General features: G+C 38.0%; 3 protein-coding genes across 3 annotated transcripts; 1 reads left to right on the forward strand and 2 right to left on the reverse strand.

Moving 5' to 3' along the window:
* Positions 1-42: 42 nt before the first annotated feature.
* On the reverse strand, positions 43-3531 carry aptx (aprataxin). The gene is made up of 7 exons (XM_034687813.1): positions 3185-3531; positions 1975-2021; positions 1529-1804; positions 1361-1423; positions 1026-1252; positions 650-753; positions 43-562 (listed from the first exon to the last, which is right to left on the reverse strand). Exons 1-7 carry the CDS (start codon positions 3312-3314, stop codon positions 408-410), a joined length of 1002 nt encoding a protein of 333 aa, XP_034543704.1. The 5' UTR covers positions 3315-3531; the 3' UTR covers positions 43-407.
* Positions 3525-12703, forward strand: dnaja1 (DnaJ heat shock protein family (Hsp40) member A1). The gene is made up of 9 exons (XM_034687814.1): positions 3525-3745; positions 6210-6361; positions 7767-7956; positions 8771-8875; positions 9133-9360; positions 9465-9579; positions 9852-9967; positions 10350-10450; positions 10873-12703. The coding sequence occupies exons 2-9, from the start codon at positions 6230-6232 to the stop codon at positions 11104-11106; spliced, it is 1221 nt and encodes a 406-aa protein (XP_034543705.1). The 5' UTR covers positions 3525-3745; positions 6210-6229; the 3' UTR covers positions 11107-12703.
* A 3850-nt stretch (positions 12704-16553) lies between these two features.
* On the reverse strand, positions 16554-25828 carry smu1b (SMU1 DNA replication regulator and spliceosomal factor b). The gene is made up of 12 exons (XM_034688195.1): positions 25007-25828; positions 23363-23573; positions 23129-23281; positions 22931-23047; positions 22093-22200; positions 21415-21534; positions 21170-21286; positions 20903-21030; positions 18987-19113; positions 18710-18865; positions 18440-18592; positions 16554-18232 (listed from the first exon to the last, which is right to left on the reverse strand). The coding sequence occupies exons 1-12, from the start codon at positions 25030-25032 to the stop codon at positions 18134-18136; spliced, it is 1515 nt and encodes a 504-aa protein (XP_034544086.1). The 5' UTR covers positions 25033-25828; the 3' UTR covers positions 16554-18133.
* Between the last annotated feature and the right edge of the window lie 1604 nt (positions 25829-27432).

Here is a 27432-nt window from a genome sequence, read left to right on the forward strand (position 1 = left end):
TCTGTGAACAGCGGAGAAGAAAAACAAATCACTAGCCATAACTGATAGTGTGTATGGGAACTATGAAAACATTTATTACAAAATATTAAACCTTGGACAATCTGAGAACAACAAATTACAAGTTCTACATTGCCAACATTGAGTTTGGCAAAATAAAAAAATAAACACAATTACCTTGTGTCTTGGTAATAAGCCTCTATTTATACCTGAAAAATGACAGGTTGAAAAAAACTATACATGACATACTGGCTCTGTAATATTATAACACTTTTTTCAGAAAAAAAAAAGTCCAACACCTTTTTTAGAAATAATGAATCCGATTTAACAGGCAACAATGAAGCCCAACAAACATCAGTCCTATGTTAAACTCAATAACATCTAGAGCATTGGCTTCTCTTTGAGCTTTCTTAGATGGGGAAGTGAGACTTCAGGTGGTCCTTCAGAGATGGTATGGTGGGAAGCTCTTTTCGACACACGTGACATCGGAGAGGTAGTTTCAACAGCTCACTGGTGCCTTCTTTGACAGAGACCTTTCCATTTGTTTCAAGCATTTCAACAACATCTATAGATAAATAAAAAAACATGTACAGTAAGTCATCAATTTGCAGAAATGGACAAACTGAACAACTTGCTCTTAATTTACTCTCACCATGTGACTCAATGAAATAGTCAGTTGTGAAAGAGTTCCAGTGTTTTTTATTCTTCAAACCAGGAGAGTCAAAGTCTTGGCTGATCACATGGAGGTGTACATGACTGTAAAAGAGGACATACACAACATTTGGGATTGCTTGGCAGAAAAATATTTAGAGAAAAAACTCTGAAAGTTAGAAAAAAAAGTGGTACATATTTGAGAATGAAACATGGATAACCTCAAGAAGAAAACTAGAGTAATCCATGAAAAATCTAAATACATGAACATATCTTGGTCTACTGACTTAACATTTATTCACATAAGAAAATCTAAAATAAATATAGAAACAGCTAAGCAGCCCTCCAATGTCATTATTCAGACTATGATTACCCACCTCATACTGGGGATGGCATGGTACCCTGTGCGGAAGCGCAGAGAGCCAGCATGCTGGCACTGCTGAACCATTTGGTCAGCAACCCTCTGCATGTGTTTCAATAGATCAGTGTGCTCCCCACGCAATGCCTTCAGACTAGAAATGGCTTGCCACGGCAGGACCAGCCAGTGGTAACGAGCCTTGGGGTATTTATCTTTGATTACCACTACCTTGTCATCCTTGTACACCTGTTAAAAGGATAATTTGATTCAGTCATTCTCAGTCAGAGCTAACAGTAAAGTCCTGCAGGCACAAATGTGGCAGCACTATCTGTAAATGTTTTTGAGAATGGTTACCTGCATCTTTGGATCTTGCATTGATGTCTTCAGACCCTGGCTCCAATGTCCAAAACCTTCCTGCTGCGAATTTAAGGTACACATTTTTTTCTTAAATGAAACATAGCCACACAACAACAAAATTCACACGATGACATATTCTCAATTACACTGTCTTTCATCTCTTACTCTGCTTTTTGTAGCTTCTTCATTTTGGGGTGGCACCGACTCCTTTTCTGTTTTTTTGGCTGCTTTTGTGCTTGGAGCATCTCTATTGCTCATTCTGTCCCCTGAAGGCTCTCTTGGTCTTTTGGAGCTGCCATTGTCCCCTGTGAGATCCTCCTTGAATTGTACAGTATATGGGTAGAGCTGATTCACAATATGAAGCTGCTGTCCAGGCTTCATTTTGACCTCATTACCTTTACCAACAACCATAGAGTCTATGGAGGTTGGGTTCAATGCCAGCTTCAGGAATGAAGAAATGGGGGAGAGATTAAGAATGTTGGATTACCAGCAGTTGGCAAATCAATCCTCAACAGATAAGATAGTAATTTCATTTATGCTTTGCTCATCAGTTGCTTCATCATTTATTTTTTTTAGGATTTTTGCTCTAATAAAAACAAAGTTGCTCTTACCTGTTTAACTTTGACATAACCTTTGTTGCATTCTGCTTTCAATTCAACTGGTTGAGAGGGGACAAATGTTGCATAAGTTTAAATTTGATTTTCTGACTTGAATATAAACTACACATTACATGTTTTTAAAGCAATTAACACCAACTCTGGCGCTAATTTATCATTTTTTAAAGGGAACACTTATGAATTAACACTATTAAAATGTGTCATTAACATTTCGAAACACAAAAAAGATCTGAGTATTACTTCCTTGAATGAGCATAGCAGTCAAATTGACTGCATGCTTTTTGCAAGGCGTGTCACATTTCTCTATTTGCTACATGTTCCTACTCTTTCTCCTGCTCTATTGTTTGTTTGTTTTTTTATGCTCTGTGAAGCTAAAATCTAGCTTTAGCTTCACTCAAAACCCAAGAGAGGAAAAAATGACAACAAGAAGGAGAATGACAGTTATCCATTACTGTCATGTCCATGTCTGACGACAGGACAGTCATCATATTATTTTTTAGTCTGTACATATTAGTCATGCCTATATTGTCATTCTTTTGTATTTATAGCTGGTGTTATTGTTATTATATTTTTGTTTTTATTTGTATGTCTTATTCTTATGTCTTGTACAAAGAGAGCACAGTTTACCAAGTCATATTCCTTGTGTGTTCAAGCATACCTGGCCAATAAAGCTGATTCTGATTCTGATTCTCATCATACAAATTCAGTGAAGTTCTGCTAATGGGTAATCAAGTTTCTGTTTTATGGTGAAACATAACAATTTGTTGCAACATTGTTTAACAAACACTTGACTTTTCATTGTTAAGGTCTTATGATGACACCAACCTATTTTCAAGGCAGGATCAATATGTTTTTATTTCAGAAAGAAAATGGATTCAGTTCGAGTTTGCATGTGTAATTTCAGAGAAGTTATGATGGTGTCAAGGAAATAAATAAAATACTCATTCAATATAATTTTCATTTTGTGTCCTGGTGTGTTTTTTACCTATCCCATCAATTTATTCTTAGATCTTTTCATTGATTATCCAAATTATATGCAAATAATGTCTGAGCAGTCAAAATGACTCCTATGGTCATTCTAGTAGTTGCAGAATTCTGGTAGTCCGAGTGTTAACTTAAATCACTTTTCCTCTTTGGTACTTTGATCGTATTGCAGACTCAGCCAGTGTATCAACCCAACAGAGATGTGCTTCTGTATTATTACCTTGATGCCGCGAGCATTTCTTGTCCTTAATAGTCGTTTCTGGACCTCGACCCAGCACAACTGTCTGTAGATGTGGCAGTCTAATGGGATCATGATTACTCTCTTCGCTGATAAGCCAGCAAATAGGCATGCTATCATCTCATGTAGCAAATTCTTTCAGAGCTTCAAAATTGTTCCAGCACAACACCACACGTTTGTTTTGGTGACTTGTCTAGTCGCATATGGATGACGTCACTGCATGCAGAGTGGAGTAGAGTCGAGCACGTCGATCAGAGGCGGGTGAGAAGGTTCTGGAAAAGGCTCTTTGAAGTGAGGTATGGCCTGAAATTGTGATTATTTAAAACCTTGGGTACACACAGGGCTGAAAACAGCTCATTTGATTTAACATATTATTTTAAAACAAATGTCTTATTAAATCTGTGTAGATTAACATCTAAAGCCGCGTTTCTGTCGTGCTAGCATCACACAGCCTGGTGTGCCGAGCAGCTTCGCTAACGTTAGCTAAGTACGCAGGGACAGGTAGTTATGAAATCTCGTGATTGCGGAGGAGCGCGGTAACAGGTAGTTACTCTTTTATAAACATTAATAGATATTGAACCTTCCATACATATCGAGTAGAAAAGCTCGTGTTTGGTGGCCTTTATTCAGGCAAAATGTAACAATGCCAAAGCAAGAACGAGGTTTTTTGTTTCGCTGTCTAAGATTGATTTGATACACATATGTTAGGCTCATGGCCCAAATGTTTAACGTGATAATATGGATCAAATGTATTACTTGTAGTGGTACCTTTAATACATCTACTCTATCTATCTATCAATCAATCAATCAATCAATCAATCAATCAATCATCATCATATATATATATATATATATATATATATATATATATATATATATATATATATATAGATAGCACCTTTCATACAAATCAAATGCAACCCAGTGTTTTACAGCGATTGAAAACCAGAAAGAATCAGAAATAAAACAATGGGAAGACATATTAGGGGGAAAAAAATAATAATAATAAAAATAATAATAATAATAATAAAAATATATAAATTAAAATAACATAAAATAAAATAGAGACTAATGCACAACAACAATAAAATATCTGTAATTAGAATAAGTTAAAGCATCAAAATTAAGGATACAAATAGTTAAAATAAATAGATTTAAAAAGGGTAAAGATAAGAGTTGAAAATAAAATGAAGGCTAAAAATATCAATAAGCTGAGTAGATAAATTAAATAAATGGATGAATAAATAAATTGAAAAATAGAGTAAGATAACAATTAATATTATTAAAATATTAAAGCAGCATTTAAATCGATATTACAGTAAAAGGTAAATCAAAATCCGCTTTATTGGCCAGGTATGCTTGAACACACAAGGAATTTGACTTTGGTAAACTGTGCTCTCTTTGTACAAAGCACAAGAATAAAACATACAAATAAAAATATAATAACAATAACATCAGCTATAAATACAAAAGAAAAACAAATAGGCATGACTAATATGTACAGACTAAAATAATATGATTATAGTGCAGTGGTGAGTAGCAGAGGTAGTTTTTACAGTAAAAAAAAATAGTAGTTAAATAATAAAATAAATAGAAATATGGAATTCTGCTTGGAGAATTGTTGCATTGTATATTTACATGTATAAGTAATACAATTGTTAAAACTCTAGTTCTACTCTAGTTCTGGACCATTAATTAAGTAAACACCTTTATTACACAACATTTTAGAAATAAATATTGTATTTTTTAAACCATAAGGGTTATGTGACAGTTTCTATTTCAAAATATTTTTTAGATGATAATATCTAACTTCAGAATAGGACCAGTAATGAAGTAATATTGTTTATGATGAAATGATCCAGCAGTAATATAAAACCAGTTACCTAACAACAACCAGATGCTGGTCACATATTAATAAGGAATATTTTGGTGTTGGATAGTAAATGCCACTGTTTGAACGAGACATTTCACTTTTTCATTAGATACTTCAGGTGCAGGTTGCTACTGTCATTTGTATTTTTCACCAAGGTATGATTCAGCAACTTCACTTAAAACAGCATTTTTACATCAAGGTTTTACTAGCTAGGTTAAAGTTCCACGCAGTATGCAAACTCCAACTCCCCACATTTTAATCCTGTAGCTCACAATGAGGAACCTTACCTTTTACTGGGTAATTATCAGTATCACTTAAAGTAATAAACATCTGAACTAACTAGATATACGAGAAACAACTGCACCTTTAAAATAATTCAAATTGGTGTACCATTATAAACATCATGAACTCAGCTGTCTGTTAACTTGCACACTTTCTGATCATGTTAGAGGCTGCCTTTTGTGGGGCCTGAGCAAATTTACATCATTATTATCACAAATATGTATTGCCAGACCATCTACTGTATAAAGGCTAGGGAAGTAACCTGAAATAGTTCATTGAAGTGTTTACAGTGGAAATTTGATACTAGTGGGAGGTACAACAAAGAGAAATTACAGCATTGTAAAAGAGCAGGAAGTTTAGTAAGCCCCTCTTTAAAAAAGGGAACATTGTAGCTGTTATGAAAGTAAGATATATAACCATGCTGTTCTTTTACAGCCCCCAATAAATCCAGAGCTACACTGTATCATTTACATGTACCTATTGCAATGCTCTTGTAATAAATCACACAGTAGAGAAGCTGTTACACACTTTCAATTTTAAAGACTGAAAGTTGAACAGCAAATTCAGATCAAGTCTTTTATTAGCTTGTGCAACATCCTATATCAGCCATGTTAATATATGCTTTGTTTTTTTGTATTTGCAATAGAACAAGAAAAAGCCCAGATTCCTCTTAACTAGAAAAACATTCAGTTTCTACTAAATTCTTGTTTAGCTGTTTTTAGGGGACTGTAGATGTGTGTTGGTAAGGTTATCAGGTAAAAGTTTGTGCATGCTTTTAAGGTGATGGCAGGCTCAACTGGTAGATCTGAACACTGATGGTGTTTTAACTTCTTTTTTTTTCATGTTTCCAAGGTCATCCAGTGAAAGCAAACATGGTCAAGGAAACAGGCTTTTACGACACATTGGGTGTGAAACCTAATGCTACTCCTGACGAACTGAAAAGGGCGTACCGCAAGCTAGCTTTGAAATATCACCCTGACAAAAATCCTACAGAAGGAGAGAAGGTGAGGGATGTTTTTATGCACATTAACATTTAAAATAGCATTTTTTGTTTTATTTATTTATTTTTTTGTTTTGCACAGGACTTCAAAAGACTCTGTCTTATTTTCAGAGTGGAAATGTGCCCTTTTTTCTTCTCTCTTTACATGCTCCCCCTTGGTTTAACTTTCAAAAAACATGCCCTTTCCTATCATTTTTATGCGGTTGACTCCCAAATCTACCTGCCGCTAAAGAGAAATGATAAGAGCTCCCTGATACCCCTACTAGAGTGCATGAAGGACATCAAGGCGTGGATGGCTTTTAACTTTTTAAACTTAAATGGAGGTAAAACTGAGGTCATGGTGTTTGGACCCAGTTTAGCCAGTGGTGTCTCTCCTATAGACCTGGGTTCCCTGCAGACTTATGTAAAACCCATAGTCACAAACCTTGGGGTCAAAATGGACAGCGATTTTAAACTTGATAAACAAATAAACTCAGTAGTTAAAACCAGTTTTTATCATCTGAGGCTTTTATCCAAAATTAAATCTGTTGTATCTTTTAATGATTTTGAGCGCTTGATTCATTCTGTTATCTCGACCCGTTTGGACTACTGTAATGCACTTTATACTGGTATTAACCAGTCCTCCCTCGCTCGCTTACAGTAAGTCCAAAACACGGCTGCTCACCTTTTAACAGGAACCTATCTATTTAAGCATGAACATATCAGCCCCATTCTCGCCTCCCTCCACTGGCTCCCTGTCCATTTTAGAATTAGCTTTAAGATTTGAATGTTTGTTTTGAAGTCACTAAATGGTCTGGCACCTCAGTACATCTCTGACCCTCATACACATCTACCCCCCCTCCAGAGCACTGAGGTCTGCTGATCAGATGCGTCTCGTCGCGCCAAAAAGCCGACAAAAGACGAGGGGTAACCAAGCTCTTTCAGTGGTAGCTCCTAAACTGTGGAATGAGCTACCCACCCAGGTCAAAATGACTCCCACCCTGGACACTTTTAAATCACGTCTTAAAACTCATTTTTACTCCTTGGCAGCATGAGCGTTTATGTTGGTCTCTGTTTGTGTTTTAATTTACTGAATGTTAAATTTTAGCATTATTTATTTCTACTGTTTGTATTTGTTGTGGAGCACTTTGGTAATCTTGTTGTTTTTAAAATGTGCTATATAAATAAAATGAATTGGATTGGATTTTTGAATGTATAATTCTTTGAAATGTTGTGCAAAAACCAATATTACCTTGAGCTTTTGCTACTTTTCACATGTATTTGTTGTTTTGGTTTCATTCAGTCTTATTTGAATGTTTGTGAATGCGACATAAACAAGTTACATTTGAATAACGAGGTTTTACCAGACATTGAGTATTGCTTTTGAGTCTCCTCAGTAAATGTATGTCATTTATTCATCTTTTTTACAGTTCAAGCAGATCTCACAGGCTTATGAGGTGTTGTCAGATGCCAAGAAGAGGGAGCTTTATGATCATGGCGGTGAAAAGGCCATTAAAGAAGGAGGGACTGGTGGCGGCGGAGGGGGTAGCTTCGCATCACCCATGGACATCTTTGACCTGTTTTTTGGTGGAGGTAGTCGGATGCACAGAGAGCGAAAAGGTAAGTAAATATCTGAGGAATGATTGCTAAGCTGGTGTGATGTGTCGGAATTGCGAAGTAATGTATACCTTGTTTGAAAGGCTTGAGCTGAGCAGAGAGGTTGTAGGTTGTGTCAAAACAACAGTCCAATTAAAACATTCAATTCACTATAAAGCTAACAGAGGAAAAAAAGGAAACTCATATTAAAATACATTGATAGGCTTATCTGTTAATCATGTTAATCATGCCCTCTCTTTTGCATGAATGTTTTCTACATTCCTTCTACACTCTGTGTTAAAGGAATAATCAAATGATACCCAAAACACAAGGCTATGGATTGAGAATGGCTAATGTTTCTGAGAATAAATCTCAACTGGTTGTACACAATCTGAATTATTTGTGACTGTAGTGTCTGTAGTGAAGCAGACTAGTCGAACACAAACACAGAAGTCAACAAACAGTTAGCCCAGGGCCATCCCCCAACACAGTTTACTTCTTTACTGTTATTATACTGCACATTTATGTGATAATCATATGCAAATATATATATGATAATATGGTTGACTATTTTCTTCTTTTAATTAGTTATTAATAATTTAGTACTGATTTTAACATCTATGTTAACTTTACAACACTGTACTTTTAGATTGATCAAACACCAGAATTTCTTTTAGGATTCATAAAGTTCCATCTTCTCAGAACAACTCTCTCGTGATATTGAATTTGAAAATATAATTATTCCTAATATTTGGGAATCCAACACCAGAAGTATGAAGGTAATAAAATGTAATTCCAAAAGCAACATTACTGAAATCTGTGATTTTTCTTACTCCAGGAAAGAACATTGTGCATCAGATAACAGTGACGCTGGACGATCTTTATAATGGAGCGACAAGAAAGCTAGCGCTCCAGAAGAACACTATTTGTGAGAGATGTGAAGGTACGTCTCTGGCTATGAGTTGCTCTTTGCTCTTGTTTTGTCACTGGACTTATTTGGTAATCCAAAAAGGCTTTTCAGTACATGCTGACCCAGCAGGCCATGAAAAGGCTCTTTGTCCAATAACAAAACACATCAGTCTTGTAATAATAATCCAGTCTTTTCTCACCAGGTCACCACAGTTCATTTAATAAACCAAACCCTAAAAAAAGCCCTTCATCTTTGTTATCCAAAGTGCTGATCGTCTCATTTCTCTGCAGGTCGTGGGAGTCGGAAAGGAGCTGCACAGCTGTGCATGACTTGTCATGGCACAGGTATGCAGGTCCGCATGCACCAGCTTATACCAGGTATGGTCCAGCAGGTGTCCACAGTGTGCCCCAGCTGTCAGGGTCAAGGTCAGAGAATCAGTCACAAAGATCGCTGCAAAGCATGTGCAGGGCGAAAGATCCTGCGCCAGAAGAAGATCCTAGAGGTTCACATCGACAAAGGTAAAGATTGAGGGTTTCTTTTGAGTGTTTCATCTATGTCAACATTGATCTGAAAAACACAGTGTAAACTGTAAATGCATCATCTGTTCATCTGTGTGCCACAGGAATGAGAGACGGACAGAAGATTGTTTTCCATGGAGAGGGAGACCAGGAACCAGAAATTGAGCCAGGTGACATAATTGTCGTGTTGGACCTGCGAGAACATCCGCTATTTACCAGGTAATGTTTACTTGGCTGCCAAGTTTCAAAGGTTCTGGTTTAATCTGTTCTGGCAGATGAAACGAAGATCCACCTCCAATTAAAGGAGGACGTGTATTTACAGCTTTGTTTGTGTAAAAAAAAAAAAAAAAGTGGTAGCTCTGATTCTGGTCTGTAGTGGTCAGTGCAATCTAGATTATTGTTCTATTTCTAAGTCCTATTTGAAGTTTTGCAAATCCACACTTATCAGACGCCCAGTACAACCAACTCATGCTCTTGTTTTTTTTTTTCAGGAAAGGACAGGACCTGGTAATGTCGATGGAGTTACAGCTGGTGGAAGCTCTGTGTGGATTCAAGAAGCCCGTTCAGACCCTAGACAACAGAACTCTTATCATCACCTCACATCCAGGTACACCACTATTAGATGCTGGTAACAATCCATTGCTATTTAAAAAAAAACTGTTTGTAAAGCTTACACTTAAACTTATAGCTCATTTAATCTTCTTTTTATCTCTTGGTTCATGCCATATTTATGAGGAGTGGTGTGGTTTCACTAGACTTATGTTCTGTAAACTTCACACTGTATTTTGCAGCGTAAACACATGTATTATTAAAAGTCTTATTCAGGTTTGCATCTTTAAAATCAGTCACAGTGGTAATTTATAAACACCTGCATGATATTTCAGTTTAAAATGATTTGAACCCACTTTGACGAGGTTGCTTCAAGTAACAGATGATATGGAATATAGTACTTTGTACTAAGGAGACCAATGGGTTTTTTTTCTTTGCAGGGGAACTGATCAAGCCTGGAGACACAAAGTGTGTCTTGAATGAAGGGATGCCTATGCATCGCAGACCATTTGAGAAGGGGCGTCTTATTATTCATTTCTCGGTGAGACGTTCTTCTAAACACACAATCTTACTCTCTTTAATATCTGCTTTGCACATGCTTTCTGGAAGGTGACCCAACCACAGCAACCTCACCCTGTGTAATGTTTTGTCTTGCTTCACCAATGGAAGAAAATATTGAATCAACTCTGCTGATTAACATCAGTAGTGTAGAAGGCGCTGGTGGCCTAGAGGTCTAAGCGCCCCACATACAGAGGCTATAGTCCTCACTGCAGAGGTCACCGGTTTGACTCCCGGTCACGACCATTTGCTGCATGTCTTCCCCCACTCTCTACACCCCTTACTGTATCTATTCAGCTGTCCTATCCATAAAGGCAAAAAACCCTTAGAATATAACTTAAACATCAGAAGTGTGCAACACTGTACTCTTCCGTTTGTTATAATCGTATCGTTTGTGTCTTTCAGGTGGTGTTTCCACAGGCCAACTTCCTCCCCGACAACAAGCTGAAGGAACTGGAGAGCTACCTTCCAGAGAAGCTGGATCCGGAGCAGCCCGAAAGCATGGATGATGACCTCTACATCTACGCCGACCTCGAGGACTGTGACTATGAGAACAGAAAGAGACACAACCATCAATACTACTACATGGATGAGGACGACTACGCAAGCACCGGAGGTGTCCAGTGCCAGACGTCTTAAATATCAGCAGGGCTCTCTTCACTCAGAAGCCCACAGCCTCATCTCTAGGGTTAAGCACCTTTCTGGAAGTGTGTGCACTTTTTATTTAATAACATTTCCTCAAATCATAACTGCTTCATTTGTTTGTTTACTGAGTCAGAGAACTGCATCCCACCTCTTCATTTATCATAATTTTGTAATGGTTGGACTGGAGAATGAGACTCCATGTCATCTCTGGGACATTATTTATTTGATTTTTTTTGTTTTGTTTTTCCACTCACACTGTGATTAGAGATGAGGGCTGGTATCACAAAGACTACACACAAAATAAAAAGGACTGCCTGCCTTTTATGCAGTTACACTAAGATTATGCCAATATTAATATAAGAATAACATTTTATACAGTGTTACAAAATCAACTGTTGTTGTGAACCACTTGTTGACTTGTTTAATCTGTTGTGTGTGAAGGCTCAACCTTTGGACGGTGACTGAGGCAGAAGTGCATTCAGATTTAAGTTAGACATTTGTGCTTGTTTACCCTTGAAAGGGCTATTTTGTAGACATTTCTAAACAAACATCTAAATGTGACTTTGGAGTAAAGGTGATAAAGATTCAGGTGTGGCAGGAGTTGGGTTCAAACCCATAAGAAGTGGAAACTTATATTTAAACTTAGTTGAGTACTCCTACTTGTGAACTCTAATCAATAGACTGAAAGGAAGCCACAGATGTTTTTGTTTATGAAACCTTGTGTGGACATCGGAACATCTCATGTATATAAAACACTTTGATATGAGCCAATAGGTATGCAGTTGAGGGCAGTTGAGGGCAGTGTAAGTATTCAGAGACAAAAGGTCAAATGTTGGTAAAGAGTCACTTTATTTAAAAAATCAAATCAAATCAAAAGGATTAGGGGGCGGGTCGAGATTTGACATGTCTTAACTTGAGTGTATGTTTAACCTGAACATGTGTTCCAGATTTGAGGTTGTTTTAGGTTTTAGTTACCAGGATAACTCGGCAAACCTGTGCCATTCAACAGGCCTCTAATGGCCAGATGGTTTTATTTCTTCACTTTAGTTTTTACAAAAAATAAGTGGCTTATATCAGGTTGGATGTTCATGAGGTTATTTCAGGTTTGTGATTTCAAAATCAAAAAAGGTGAAGTGTTGAGTCGTTTCATTGGTGTGTCTTAAGAATTCAATCTGTTGTTCAAATTTAAATCAAACTCGAAAGACAAATGTGTCAACTAAGTGCATCTTTTTGACAAGTGAAATGCCAAATGGGTTTAGTGGGAGATTACTTGGGACTTGAAATCTTCACACTTGATTCCTTATTGAAGAGTCTGCCTGTTTGAGAGCCTTAACTTGAAACTACTTTATAATGCAGGATGTTTTTTTTACAGTGATTTTTTTTTTGTTTTTTGCCTTGGATGTTTTAAGACACAACTATGCTCACCAGAATGGACATTCCTTAACTAAAGAAAAGCTCTTGAAGCAGATGCAAATGTGTGGGTCTCTACTTAAATATGTGTTAAGATCTTTATTTGACTGTACATGTGTGAGGACGAATCATCTACTTGTTCATGTTTTCTAATTAAATGCATTTTGATGGTAACTCTAAATTGTGGTTAATAATCACTGAACTTTGAAGAGTAGAGACATGGGCATTTATTTTCAGCTTAAAGGTTTTGGATGTACTTGATGATACCTCCGATAAAGGTCATCAAAAGCTTTAAGTTTCAACAATGTTAATGTTCTGGGTTGAATTTGTATATTTTTTCCTCTCCTGGCTTTCAGCCTTTACATAGGCATATTACCTAATAATAATATAATAACTTTATTTGTATAGCACCTTTAAAAACAAATGTTTACGCAGTGCTTTGACAAATAAAGCATGGCAGGACTCGGAAGACAAAATAAACCTTTAACAGACAGAGGAGTATAGAAATACAAAATACAATGCAAAAGATTAACAAGAATAAACGCAAATTAAACAGGATGAAGTGGTGAGACAGTAGACCAATAAATCATTTTAGAAGAGTTTTTTTCCCTCTTTTTTTTTAAATACAAACATAAACAAAAATAGATAAGTAAATAAAAGCATTAAAGGACAATAAATAAAAAAGGTTTTAAGAAGAAGCAGACATCACATCGGAGAAAGTAGAAAAAAATTAATTAAGAACATTAGAATAATAAATGAAAAAACCCAATAGATAATCAAATAAAATTAAAACAATGAATTAGTTGGATACAAACTAATAATAATAATACATAAAGATAAAAAGGTGTTAAAAGGATGAAGTCACATAAAAGCAAGACTAAAAATAAAAGATGTCATTGACTCTGCAAGCCTTAATAGAGCTGAAAAGGCTGATAGATTTATTGTTTCTATTGGTTAACAAAAAAGTAATATTTGTGATAATTGTTAACTTATCAGCCAATTCATAATTTTCTGGACCTGAATGCTTCACTGGCAAAGGTAAATCTGAAACTGCTATCAGACAAAAAGTCCTCATAAAGAAAAAATCTTTGAAACTATCACATTTGAATAATGTTACATTTTTGGCTGAATAAAATATTTTACTAGCTCTCAAGAAGAGAAGCTCATATTGTCAGGCAGGGTAGCAGAATCTGTCAAAATTAGATTTTCATTATTCATTTTGAACAGTTGTGCACTTCTGCTACACCTGAACAAGTATGCTGACTAAACTAATTGCATGGAAGCAAAGTTTTAGTGTGGATGTATGTGAAATTTGCAGATCCTTGCTTTTCAGACCACATGCACAATTATTTTTTCCCGAACTATAACCTCCACAAAAAAAACAAGTACCAGTTCTCAATGTTCTGCTCTATACTAATATTTGATTTCAAATGTTAAACTTCTGTTTCTGATTCAAGAGAACATAAGCAGAGAGACGAGGAATGGCTGAAATCATACAAAATTAAACCAATGCAAGAGCCTTTATGCTTTACTAATGATAATAAAAAATCTCACTGATATAGGATAAATATTCACTTTTTTTGACAGAAGCAAGTCTGTGATAGAAGCTAATCTTTTGCTCTTAAAGGTACAGTGTATAGAAATAGATTCTAGATTAAAATGCTCCCTTGCTCACACCTCCTGTCGGTGAAGCAACAGTGGCCTTTGACGACAAGAGGCTCTTGTGATGCATTTGTTAAATGTTTACCATCAAAAACATCGATCAATACATATATCAATACAATTGTTTCGTGTAGAACAACTACTCTTTTCTTCTTGATCTTCCAACTGCTGCATTTCACTCGGCCACTTTCTCATGCAAAAAAGGCGCATGTCTCTAGTTTGTCGTTTCTGTGCTACCATAAAAACATGGGGCAACAAGATGGCAGCCTCCGTACTCCATACCTACTCCATACTTCGGACCCACTCTTTTGTAGATATAGATAGTTCATCTAAGTAGACACAAATAAATAGACTTTTATATTCAGGAGATTATACACTGATTTAAACATTCTGATTAATATTATATTCTATTTCTACCATTTCTGTTATGCTGAATGCTGCTACATAGGCAAGGCAAGCCAAGGCATGTTTATTTGTATAGCGCATTTCATACACGAGGGCAACTCAATGTGCTTTACATTAAAACATTAAAAGCATTGGAAAAATTCAGACAGGCAAAAAAGAGCACAATTAAAATGGCAAATATAATAAAAAAGAAAAGAAAAGGAAAATTAGAAATATATTAAAAATTACATTAAAATTTTAATTTAAAGTGAGTTGAAATAAGCTAAGATAGGAAGACAGTGGCAAATAAAAAAGTCTTACTCTTTGATTTAAAAGAGGTGAGGGTTGGAGCAGACCTACAGCTTTCAGGGAGTTTGTTCCAGATATGTGGTGCATAATGACTGTATGCTGCTTCACCATGTTTCGTTCTGACTCTTGGGACTGAAAGCAGAACAGTACCTGATGACCTCAGAGGTTGAGGTGGTTCATAAAGTAGTAGCAGGTCAGCTATGTATTTTGGGCCTAAACCAATCAGGGCTTTATAAAGCATCAACAGGATTGTAAAGTATATTCTCTGACAGACAGGAAGCCAGTGTAACAACTGGAGTGATGTGGTCTACTTTTTTGGTTCTTGTTAGGACTCGAGCAGCAGCATTCTGTATGAGCTGCAGTCGTCTGATGGACTTTTTAGGAAGCCCTGTAAAGACACCTTTACAGTAGTCTAGTCTGCTAAAGATAAATGCATGAATGAGTTTTTCTGCATCCTGCGGAGACATAAGTCCTTTAATCCTTGATATATTCTTAAGGTGATAGTAGGCTGACTTTGTAATTGTCTTAAATGTGGCTGCTGAAATTGAGGTCTGAGTCTAAGACTACACCAAGGTTTCTGGCTTGGTTTGGACATTTCATCTGTGCAGATTGGAGCTGAGCAGTAACCTTTAACCTTTCTTCCTTGGCTCCAAAAACAATCATTTCAGTTTTTCTTTGTTTAACTGAAGAAAGTTCTGGCTCGTCCAGTCATTGATTTGTTCAATGCATTTACAGACTACACACTACCTTGCAAAATAGAATTTTTCCTTGTAAAAACACAACTAGGTCAAGTGGCCACAGTAGGCCATAGTGGGACTGGCTGGAATGATAATAAGCTCAGTCTTGGACAGGTTGAGCTGTAGGTGACGTTCCCTCATCCATTTAGAAATGTCAGCGAGGCAGGATGAGATCCGAGCTGAGACAGTTGTGTCGTCATGTGAAAAAGACAGGAAAAGCTGTGTATCATATGCATAGCAGTGATAGGAAAAGCCATGGGAGCGAATCACTGCACCAAGTGATGTGGTGTATATTGAGAACAGGAGGGGACCAAGCACTGACCCCTGAGGTACCCCTGTTGATAAGCCATGCATATTGGACACTTCTCCTCTCCATGATACTCTAAAAGATCTCCCTGTGAGGTAGGACTTGAACCACTGGAGGGCAGACCCTGAGATACCAAGTGAGGAGAGTGTAGAGAGGAGGATTTGGTGGTTTACTGTGTCAAAAGCAGCAGACAGATCCAGCAGCAAGAGAACTGAGGACTGACCTGTTGCTTTAGCCACACGCAACGATTCTGTTACCGACAAAAGTGCAGTTTCAGTAGAGTGGCCCCGCCTAAAGCCAGACTGATACTGATCAAGTAGATCTTGGTTCTGTAAGTATTCTGAGAGCTGGTTGAAGACTGTGCGCTCCAGTATTTTTGAAAGGAATGGAAGAAGTGAGACCGGCCTGTAATTTTCAACCTGGGCTGGGTTGAGAGTGGTTTTTTTGAGCAAGGGTCTGACCCTCGCTATCAGTAAATGCAACACAGATAATTCAATAACAACTGCTCAATAAAGGATTTTTCCACTAGAAATAGTCCACATGGTTCTAAGCAGGACTCGGAATAAAAGAGCCACAGGTCCTATGCAGCTGTTTGTTGAACTGGTAACATTCAAACACCAAACACTGTTATTGTACATATTTTATTATCAGAATATCAACAGTCCACATGTGCAGACACAAACAGCTGTCAGAGCCAACTAACAGATGCTCCAGCTGTGATCAGCTGGCACCTTTATCACAAATGACTTTGGCCTCAGAGACGCTTCAGAGGAAAGGACATCTCATGTCACCTCATACATATTTCCTCATTTCTTATCTGCCTTCCCCCCGAATAAATATATAAATACATAAACAGATTTATAAATAATAAGCACAAAAAATAAATATTGATCAAGGCAGTAGCTCCACCATATTCGTCCAACTGATGCACAGGGACACAGATCACAGTCAATGCAACAAACCAACAATAATATGACAGCTTTAAATACGTTTTATACCAACAAGGAAGCTCAACTGAGGTTTGTCAGTAGTCATATATATTTTAAAGAATACTCAAATTATTGTAGAGCCACGTTTAGACTGCACTGAGGTAGCATGCAGGGAACACAGAAGACAACACAAGTCATTACATCTGAGTCATTGCTCACTGATTATTACAAAAGTATTATTAAAAACCATAGCTGGCAAATGAAATACCTGATATTGTTTGTTTATGCCCAAACAAGAAGCATTTCTTTAGAATAATATTTTCACGACAGTTCACCATCATGCATTTTCATGTCTAATACAGACACAAGAGATGAAAATGGGGATTCAAACTGCACTGGTGAAGTTGGATTTATGAGGAAGTGTGTGTACAAAATGGAGGACCAAGACAGCACTGCTGACGTTCATAAAGCGAGGACCTCGGAAATGAATCATTACAAATATATATGATTATGTACAAAAATATTATGTACAAATTAGTTACAATGAATGTGATACAAAAAAAACATGAATAGTAGTACATTAATGGTCAGTGTGGTCGTCAAGTATGGTTGGTTGTGCTGGATTAATTGAAAATAAGAAAGTAAAGAACATTAATGGCCTTAATAATGTAATCAAATATTACCTGTACCAAATGTACCTTCTTTACTTTCATTTGCAATCAACAATATTTGGTATCTTTTCCACCTTGCAATTTTTTTTCTGCATTTGGCTATTGCTTCTCATTGTCATATTTGCCAAGATTTCAAAAGTCCTCAAGAAAAAAATTAAATTAAATTAAAAGCAGAGTTTGGAAGATTTTGTAACTATAATCATTTGATAGCTGTTGTAATGCTTTCAGTCATGTCTAAGGATCTTCACCAGCAGATAGAGTTTGTCCATTGCCAAGGAATTCATGGTTTTCTATGCTACTTTTAACCAAGGTCAAATTTTAGACTTCGAGACAACATTTGCAAAAAGCCCTTACTGTGCCAGGAAAACTAAAAAGTTTAAACTTTAATTTCATGTCAGCTGGAAAAAAAGATCCATCAGCTGATGAAGATCATATGAAATAAAATGTCTCTTATAGAGAGACAGCTCCCAATGCACATGTTAATGATTTCCTGATGAATGCATCTATTAGCATTCATGGATCTTGCTAGTGTGTTACACAGAAATGACTGAGTTGCACAATAACCATGTGTAGTGCTCCCTAGGTCCTCCAAATCACGATGCAGGTGACAATTCAGGCTTTCCATAGTCTCAGGAGGCTGTCTTCGCTGAATGTGGCAAGCAGATTCTCATGTGGGTGGTGGGCGATGCCAATTACTTCTTTCTCGTGAACCTGTAGGTACAGAGGAACATGGATCATCATACAGACACACTATCCAATCAGCCTCACTGCTTTCTTGTTAGCCCTCAGGAGGATCATTATATAGCAGCAGTGACAGAGAGTCAAGCAAGTAAAGAAATAGCTTCATAAAACAGTGGCCGCATAGGTTTTCTAATAATATTTCATAAGAGCAGACTGATAATGCACAGTGGAGCTTACCGTCAGCATTTTATGCAGCTTTCCTGTCTTGTTGCTGAAGCAGTACAGCACTAAGTCCTCTCCCACACAGTAAATCCAATCCCCGCGAGGAGACAGGGTGCAGCAAACAAAGTTAGCTCCCTCTTTTTCGTCTGAGGTGAAGGTCTTCACAGTCTGAGGAGGAAGAGGAGCAAAACATTTTAAAATCTAATACCGGTTCATATGGAATCTCATTCTCACTGTTGCACTTTGTGTTTTCACTTGATGAGAAATAACCTGTGGTGCTCTCACCTGACCGTGCATGTTCATGATGACCACCGTGTTGGAATGGTTGCAGACCACAAAATGCTCAGGATTTTGTGGGAGAGGAATCACGTTGTTGACAGGGACTTCTAAGTTCAGGGGTTTAAAAGTGTGGATGCATTCGCAGGAATTTGCATCCCATATCTGAAACATGCACAGAGAATAATTGTACTTAGTGAGAAATCTTTTTATCATCACAGTTCAATTATAATGATGTTGATGTTACATAGACATGAATGATAGCCATATAATGTGCTCACTGTACCTTAACGGTGCCATCAGATGACGCACTGAGGATGCGACATCCATCTTGAGTGAAAGCTGCATCATTTACAAACGAGGAATGGCCGTTTAACTCCTTTAGTGTCTTGCCTGACCTCAGTTCATGGATCCTGAAAGATGTTTTAAAACATTCAAAACATGTTAAAAAAAATACAATTTCAGATGAAAAAGCAGCTCTGATTAATTTGCAAATCCATCTTTATTCAGACAAAACATGTTGCTCCACTGCACAAAATGTATTTTTAGCTCCAGCAAAGAGCGGCTGGGAGCAGATTAGCTTAACCATGACAAAACGTCTGCAGCTCTGTGATTCACTTCATCTTTGGGAAGGATGATTGAGCGTATGTAAACAATTCACGCTCCCAGCTCGTGGATTTGTGAGTGGAGGAACACGTTGCAGCTTTGTGCCTCAGCACATGGTCTCTGAGTTACACCCACACAGCACATGTGCTTCCACTGCAGTGGAGAGGCTCAGCCCACACCCCCCTGCAGGCAAAAATAGATGTTCAACTCCTCAAGTCTGAAGGAGATTCTGTTTTTTTTTTCTCTGTTTTTTTTGTGTACGTGTGTTCGTGTGTGTGTGAGAGAGAGGAAGGGGGAAGGAAAAAAGATAAGCCTCGCCCTGTCTTGTTTACATTCAGGTGCACAGCTCATGTGCAACATGTGATGTCAGATACCGACTGCTGCTGCGATCTGAAGTCTGCATGGAATTTTAAGAGCTTTTTAACGATTTGGAAGAAATTCTGTTTACTTGAGAATTATTAAAGTTAATAGTTCATAACATTAATCTGTTGATGCAGCTCTTTTATGTTCCCTTTCCTCTTACATTTAGGACAAAAAATGTCTCAGGAATAATACTAACATCTAATTTCTAACGATTTCACGATGGATTCAAATAAATGTATCATCCTGCAACACTTAGTATCTGTAATTCCTTGTATGCCAAAAAGTTCTACATTTACCATGTCATGAGATCATTTACATTTTGTTTAACATATATAACACATTTTATCATTTTTTCAAGTAAACCTTGAAGGTCTGTTTTTGAACACTGGAGACACTGTGGGGATATTTAGGCTTACAAATTTCCTTAGGAAAATAGAGATGTCCAATCAGTTTAGGCACATAAATAGCAACAAAATACTACATCTCAAACCGATCTTAAGAAAACGAAGGTCACATTGGCTTTCCCTGTTGGTGAAGAAGCTTATGATACAGTTTTAAATGGGAAGTTAAAAAAATCAACCCGTTTCTTTAAGTTTTGTCCCCATTCAGCTGACTTCTCTATTTGTCACTTCTGATGTCCTTTGTATGCTTTGTTGAGCCAACATTTTGCAAACTCAAAGTGGGATGTAAGAAAGCATTTTCTGCCTTCCAGCTGAACTCACAGTCAAGTTTACGCCTTTGAAACATTTGTGAATCATGTCTGAGGTCAGTGTGAGCTCTCACGTCCTCCCACTGCAGACAAACAAAGATTTGCTTGGCTGCAGAAACTGAAGACGAATCCGATCATGTTTTATTTTTGTTTGTTTTTGAAACAGTTGGTCAAGTATTTGTGTATTTTGGTTTAAAATTTACTTTCCTTCTAAAACTGGCATTTAATTTGACTCCTATCTATCAAATTCAACTTAGTCTTTTCCCCATAAGAAACATTCATCTGTCTTTTGACCTATCCATTAAGAGTTTCCTATTCTTCTCATTTACTGAGGAGTTTATTATTGAAGCTTTTTAATTATTTTTCATGCCCTTTAGATCTTTGATACAGAATGTTTTCTTCACTACTAGTTAATTTAAGTACTACATGTGAATATCAGTTAGTGTCAGTGAGTCTGCTCTATATTGGGTAACAACAGCTGAACCAGTTCACTGTTCATATAGCATAACAGCATTACAACCCACCTGATGGTCGGGTTAAAGGAGGCGCTGAGGATCTGGTTGCTATCCTTGGAGAAGCTCAGACATGTCACGCCTTTGTTGTGGGCATGCTCAAACCTGCGCAGGCACAAGCCACTCAGGATCTTCCACACCTTTCCAAAACATTTTCAACAAAGAGGATGTTATGAGATGTTATGAATGTTTGATAGCACTGTTGACAACACAATTTTATTTTCAGAAATTGGATCTTGGAAGGGGCTTTTATTGTGAAACAATGTTGTAAGCTCAAACCTTTATTTTGCCGTTCTGAGCTCCAGTTGCCAGAAGATCTGCATCCTGACTGAAGCACATGCACAACACAGCATCATCCATCATCATGAAGCTATCCTGTGCCTGATACTTCAAATCCTAAGCAGATAGGAGAAAAACAGCAATATAATTATGGTATATATATGATATAAAATGCTAATCCAAAAAGTGTAAAGAATATAAGACATGTCAGTATTTTTAAGAGCCATGACATCAATGATACTAACCTTGCTTATTGTTCCAGTGGCATGGTTCCAGACCTCAATGAACCCATCCACTGATCCAGTGAACAGGTACCTGCCATCAGGAGAGAAACGTGCACACTCCACGTGTGACCGTCGTCCAAACTGCAGGGGAAAAAAACACACAGTAACACCTTGTTAATGGATTCACAGTATCTTACAAAAAACAAGTTCACTGTCTGCTAATAGGCAGAGTTCCCTATGAACCAATACTAAAGACAGGCGTTAATATCAGACACAGCAGGGGAGATTTAAGGTTCCGTCATGCTGCAGTGTGAAGTTATGTGGGCTGACTATTCCTCTCATCACCTTGGGCAGAAAGGACAAGCAACTCATGCAGCTCCATCTGGATGCCAGAGATGAAGGCACAGCCAGAGACGGAGACAAGAGCCTTCAGGAGGGTTAAGCAATTAGTCTGGTGCATGTGTGTGTGTGTGTGTGTGTGTGTGTGTGTGTGTGTGTGTGTGTGTGTGTGTGTGTGTGAGGGGGGGTGGGATCCACCTTTACAGATGACTCATCATCAACAAGAATAAAGTCTTGTGCACAGAGGATGTGTTTGTAATTTTTGCCGGAGGTCTCCAATTTACCAAGAGAGAGTCAAGTATACGTAGTACTAGAATGAAGTAGAGTTTGTTATTTTGTTATGCATAGCCTGTGGTCTACCTTGATGTGTCTGTACAGTTGTGTTGGGCATCTCTCTTTCTCTTTTTTGCCGTAGGAGTCGATGGTGGAGTCAGGGGAGCTGTCCGGAGAGTCCTGCAGTCTCATAGTCTGTGACAAACAGGGATGACAGAAAACTTAATATGACAGCTGCTGCTTTATCTCTGTCAGTGTCAACTGTGAAACCAAATCAAGAGTGCAATGAAATTTTGTCCAGGGGTGCAATGCATTATTGGAGTGATGTAGTATTTTACTTTTTCTCACTTTTTGCAGTATGAATGGTAGCTATAGAACACTGTGCAATTATACCTTATGTTAATACATTTGGGGAAGATCTGACCTTTTCATATAAATTTGGCACAAAAAAAAATCTTTTTAATAATGAGCATTTATATCCTAAAATATCATGCAAGTCGAAGAGTTGGACACATTGAGGCAAACAGTTGGTGGTGCTATTTCACTAAGAGGAATCCATGCAGAGGTGCAACATGACAGTGTTCTTAAAAGTGTTAGTCAGACCTCAAATGGATAAATAAAAGGGGAAAGTGTGAAATATATCAGACTTCTTTGTGTATTTTGTTTATCTATCGCTAAAGTCAAACAGAACTACTTGTTCTTACTTAGGCTGGAGAGCATGTTTATTGATGTCATCATAATTTAAAGTTAGAAGCTGATTGAAAAAAAGCTTTTGTTGTTATGAAGGTCTGCAAGAAGATTGTGGCTTGGCAGCAAAGAGATGATAGATGAGGGAAATCATTCAAAGACTGCTTAAATGATTAACTGGCTTATCTTGTTATACATTAGAGTGGGTACTTAGGAAGGTATTGATCATAATACTTACTCCAACTTGTTCCAGGAGCCCCATAAGACGAGAAGGAGGCACCACACTGACTTCCCCCACCAGAGCCTCGGCTATCGCTCTGCGCCGCTTCTCCTTGCTGCTGCCTTTAGGGTACGCCTGCAGTGACAGAGAGAGATAATTGCTTGATAAATCTGTCGAGGGACAGTGTCTTAAAAGTATCATCATTTAATTTCTTACCTCTCGAGGGTCAAAGTAGGAGCATGTGAGCAGGTTCTCAAGGTGTTGGTACCTCTCCTGTTGCGTCTGCTTCAACATGATCATGGGGTCAGTTTGTCTGAGGAGCGAGCGAGCTGCGCCCACCTCACGCATTTCAATCAGCTCCATCACAACCTGGCAAAGAGATCAGTCCTCATCAGCTAATTAGGACAACTAAAGCCAAGAAAAGTATAAGTTGATGAATTTAAAGCTCACCTGCTCATAGAGGTCAATGAGTATATTGTCAGGTAGTCTGAGGGACTCAATAGCCAGCAGGACCGTGTCCCAGTGACCGCTCTTTATGTCCCCAATAAAACTGTCAATACTATCCACTGTGTTCAGAGAGACAGTGGTCTCCTCCTGCAGGGTGGTAAGAGTTCTGTAGAGGTTGTTCTCCTTCAGATACTGCATGATCAGGCGGATCACACTAGAAGAGAGAGATTCATGTTTTAACCACATGTCACTTTTCTGTCAGAGCCTTTCTGTAATGGTGCATTATGTTATTTTTTCTGGCGTGTCTTGTTTTTCACTTCTGTCAGTCTCTGCAGAACTGACACACTGTTTTATTCTCAGATGCTTTCACACATTTAGACATGGATCTTCTGACTCAACTGTCAATAGAAAAATGTGTGAGCTGTTCTTGTCAAAACAAGACATGGGCAGGGAGCGTGCTGCATGTAGAGATCTGTCTCACTTCAGAGCCATCTGCTGGACATTCTCACAGCTCTCTTTTCATCCTAGCCATCCTGCTGCTGTTGACACTTCATCAGCATCATGCTGCAAGACCTTCTGTGCTCTTTCACGTGCTCTTTTTCACAAATACATGGGTCCGTGGCATTGTCTGGACTCTGTGCAGACATTGGCCACTGATGCTCTGAGACAATAGAAGCTGAATCCCCCCACCTTGGTTCCTCCCGAGATAGACTTTGAATCGTCAAAACATTGTGAACTCTATCCACGAGCTCCCCACATGAAGTAACCAATAAGAAAAGCCCAGTGGAGTGGGTGGAGAGGATATTAATTCAACAGGCACATGTGGATGAAACGCACACAATGTACAGACCCGCCCCTTTCTCAGCATCATGAGCAAAGACACCAGACTAAACGGCTCTAAGTGACCATTTACGCAATTTCCCTGGCGAACTAAGCAATATATGCAGACCACATTAAACAGCATACAAGTAATGAAAAAGACCAGCTCTCTTCTTGGTGAATAACTGTATGAGACTGGATGGGAGGTTCCACATCCAACGAAAACAAGCCGCACATGGGGCATAAACTGTACGCAGTCGAATAAAAATCAGCAACATATGAAATGGCATGTATGTTAATGCATGTTTATGTCTGAATTCAAACATTAATGAAAATAGGCAAAATCCTAAAATACTGTTTTTCTTTGAGTAAGGAGCAAAAACTTTTAGAAAAAGAATCCCTTAAAATAACGGCAGTTAAATTCTCCAAATGAACAATTGACGAGATACTTTCTTACAGTTTAATGTGTAAAGTATTTCTTTATTCAGATCCTTTATTCCTATTAAATGAGAAATTGAAACTCAACATCCAAAAGAACTCATGCAGCAGCTGAAAAACTCGTATGCTTTCTTATAATGTATTGCCTCAGATTGTCTTGCAGTTTGATGCGTAAAGTATCCCTTTTTCAGACCATTTATTCCTAATAAATAAGAAATTGAAAATCTACATCCATAACAACTCATGCACCAGTTCAGAAACTCGTATGCTTTCTTATTCTGTTTTGCCTCAGATTGTCTTATTGTTATTAATATTATGACATGATCACTTAACTACCACTTAAAACTCACTTATCAACAAAGAAAATCTCCCAAAGTAAAGCACACTTACTCAGAGGGCTCCATCTCTGCTGCCATGGTTGATGTTGTCTCTTGCTGTTGCTGCACCAGACTGAAGATTCGGCGTCTCGGCTCGAGCACTGAGCTCGCTAGAGCCACGTGAAAGGAGTCTGTCGAGGACCACCCACTACACGTGCTTCTCTTGTGTCTTCACATTTTTTTTGCGTCGGGCAGCAGTCCCAAACCCTGTGACTGCCGCTGCCACACAAAAGTCTCGGCGCTGACGTCACTGACGCATGCCGATACATTGAAGAAGATACATTTTGGTGGGCACGTTTGTGTGAAGGAGACGCGGCTGCAGCCACACACGACAACAGCAGCATCATCAGCACCACGGACAGATCCTCGTGGCACAGATCGTGTTCTCAGCTTGGTAATGTGCAGGCGCTTAAACATCGCTGTAAACGTCCTCTGTAACGGAAAATCACCTCAGAGCTCATCAATATGCAAACACAGAGCTGGGTGCGTCTGAGCCTTGTTATTTTCCCAACGTAATCCCTGCACACATGCTTATTACAGCACTCACTGTCCCTGTAATTACACATTGCGGGTGTAATGCTGCTGTATAGTGGGCTGTGCGTATTGATCATCATTGCCACCTAACTGAAAGGATTTATTGAACGTGCCCACCACCGCCTTCAGTCCCATTTCAGTGAACAGACCTGTTGGTAAACAGGGGTCTCCTTAATCCATGAGTTAGGTCTGAGCATGGATTGCTAAATCACGTGCAAACAAAGATAAGGCAATTTAAATCAAGCCTATACTGCATTGCAATTAGTCATTTTGCGTGTGTGGTTGTGTTCAAATACTTCTTTTTACTGAAACCAGACAGGGCTCAGCATCCTCGCTCTCATGTCCTGTCAGTCATTTTAGGAGGTAACACAGCCTGCAGATTTTCACAGCTCTGCTCACAGTGCATTCGCAGCAGCAATGCACCCAAATTAATACTTGTTTTTCATCATTTTTTCCACTTAGAGTCCCATCATTGGAATCCACTTAAACTCTGGATGCCTACTCAAATGTGTTTGAACAAAACAACAGGTTTCAGAATCAAGCACATTGGTGTGGTGCTTTCATGTAGCCCGAGAAATCATTTGTTGACAATGGTCAACAGGGTTGACCTCCTTTGGTGGGGCTTGACATCCTCCCTTTTCTGTATCAAATAGAATCCTGACTGGCAATGCCAAGAAAAATAGGCCCACTCTTTAAATCAACTCTGAGGAACTGTAAATTCCACTGCTTTCTGTATTGTGTGCGTAAACACGAGGTTTCCTCAAGCTGTGATGGCCAAGTAGTTAGTTAAAGGCGCTGGCAATCGAATGGATTATAACCCACTGTAAAAACGTTTAAGTTCTCTCAACTTAAAATGATAAGGGAACTAGTTGCATGAATTATTTTGAGTTCTAACCACTCTTGCTGTTTAGTTGTGCTAACATAAAGATATAAGTTCAGGGTACAAAACTAGTTTGCCCTGCTGATTAATATAGAGTATTCCTAACATACCCTGAGACACAGCAATTCATTTTTGTCCTCTGTGGAGGACATGCATTTTAGCCATTTAAGTTAAGCACCATATATGCAGTCTGTAAAAAACCAACGGTCCTGTGAAGAGGACATCCTGGGCCTTCTAATGATGTCTCACTTGTGGGGGTGTGGCCAACAGAGCACATGAACTTTCTATATAGCTTGACTTGACTTTTCAAAATGGCTGCAAACTCAACTTTCACATTTTATGGCACCAAAGGAGGTGATGTATCATTTTTTTTTTGCAGATATCATGTTTCTCTTGCAAATAATAAAATTGATTCTGCAATGTAATAGTCTTGACCTCAATTTAGTAAGATTTCACAAGTGTACAGTAATTTTAACCCTTTCAAAACACAACTTTTATCCAGTGTCCTTTGTAGTGGACAGCAGGACTAAATGCATGTTTTTTTAACCAATTTCCGTACTCCAGGAAGTAGAGGGCTGAGTGAGGCTGAGAGGATTTTACATGCACACACACACCGGCAAAAAAACATACATGCACACACACACATGCCCACACATGCACACACACGCACACACTGACACATCAAATCAGTAAAAAAATTGTTTTAGGTGACTTTCAAGTGTAGAGTATGCATTTTTAAATTATTATAGTGTTCCCACTATAAATGACACGGAATCTTAACAGAAATACACAAATCCATGAAATAATATAATTACATTATGTGACTTATCAAGAACTAATGTCCGCTACAAGGGACAGATGATAAAAATTAAATTAACAACATTATTGAATTATTTTTTTCTGTAATATGTTCTTAAATTATCTACAAAAAAAATAATATCAAAACTGTTTTTCTTCTGGGTCTCAAGAAGATCAAATTGTAATAAAAAAAAATGTTTTCTTGACAAACTTAACACTTTCAAGCA

Source organism: Notolabrus celidotus, chromosome 7, assembly GCF_009762535.1.
Source record: "Notolabrus celidotus isolate fNotCel1 chromosome 7, fNotCel1.pri, whole genome shotgun sequence".
Taxonomy (NCBI): Eukaryota; Metazoa; Chordata; class Actinopteri; order Labriformes; family Labridae; genus Notolabrus; species Notolabrus celidotus.

Coding starts and splice junctions, on each gene's coding strand:
- aptx (XM_034687813.1), bottom strand. CDS start 3,314: ATGCCTATTTGCTGGCTTATCAGCGAAGAGAGTAATCATGATCCCATT. Junction 1,253..1,360: donor TGCAAGATCCAAAGATGCAG/GTAACCATTCTC, acceptor TCCTTTTAACAG/GTGTACAAGGATGACAAGGT. Junction 754..1,025: donor CATGCCATCCCCAGTATGAG/GTGGGTAATCAT, acceptor CCTCTTTTACAG/TCATGTACACCTCCATGTGA.
- dnaja1 (XM_034687814.1), top strand. CDS start 6,230: ATGGTCAAGGAAACAGGCTTTTACGACACATTGGGTGTGAAACCTAAT. Junction 9,580..9,851: donor GAACATCCGCTATTTACCAG/GTAATGTTTACT, acceptor TTTTTTTTTCAG/GAAAGGACAGGACCTGGTAA. Junction 9,968..10,349: donor TATCATCACCTCACATCCAG/GTACACCACTAT, acceptor TTTTCTTTGCAG/GGGAACTGATCAAGCCTGGA.
- smu1b (XM_034688195.1), bottom strand. CDS start 25,032: ATGGCAGCAGAGATGGAGCCCTCTGA. Junction 23,048..23,128: donor CCTACTTTGACCCTCGAGAG/GTAAGAAATTAA, acceptor CTGTCACTGCAG/GCGTACCCTAAAGGCAGCAG. Junction 22,201..22,930: donor GGCTCCTGGAACAAGTTGGA/GTAAGTATTATG, acceptor TGTTTGTCACAG/ACTATGAGACTGCAGGACTC.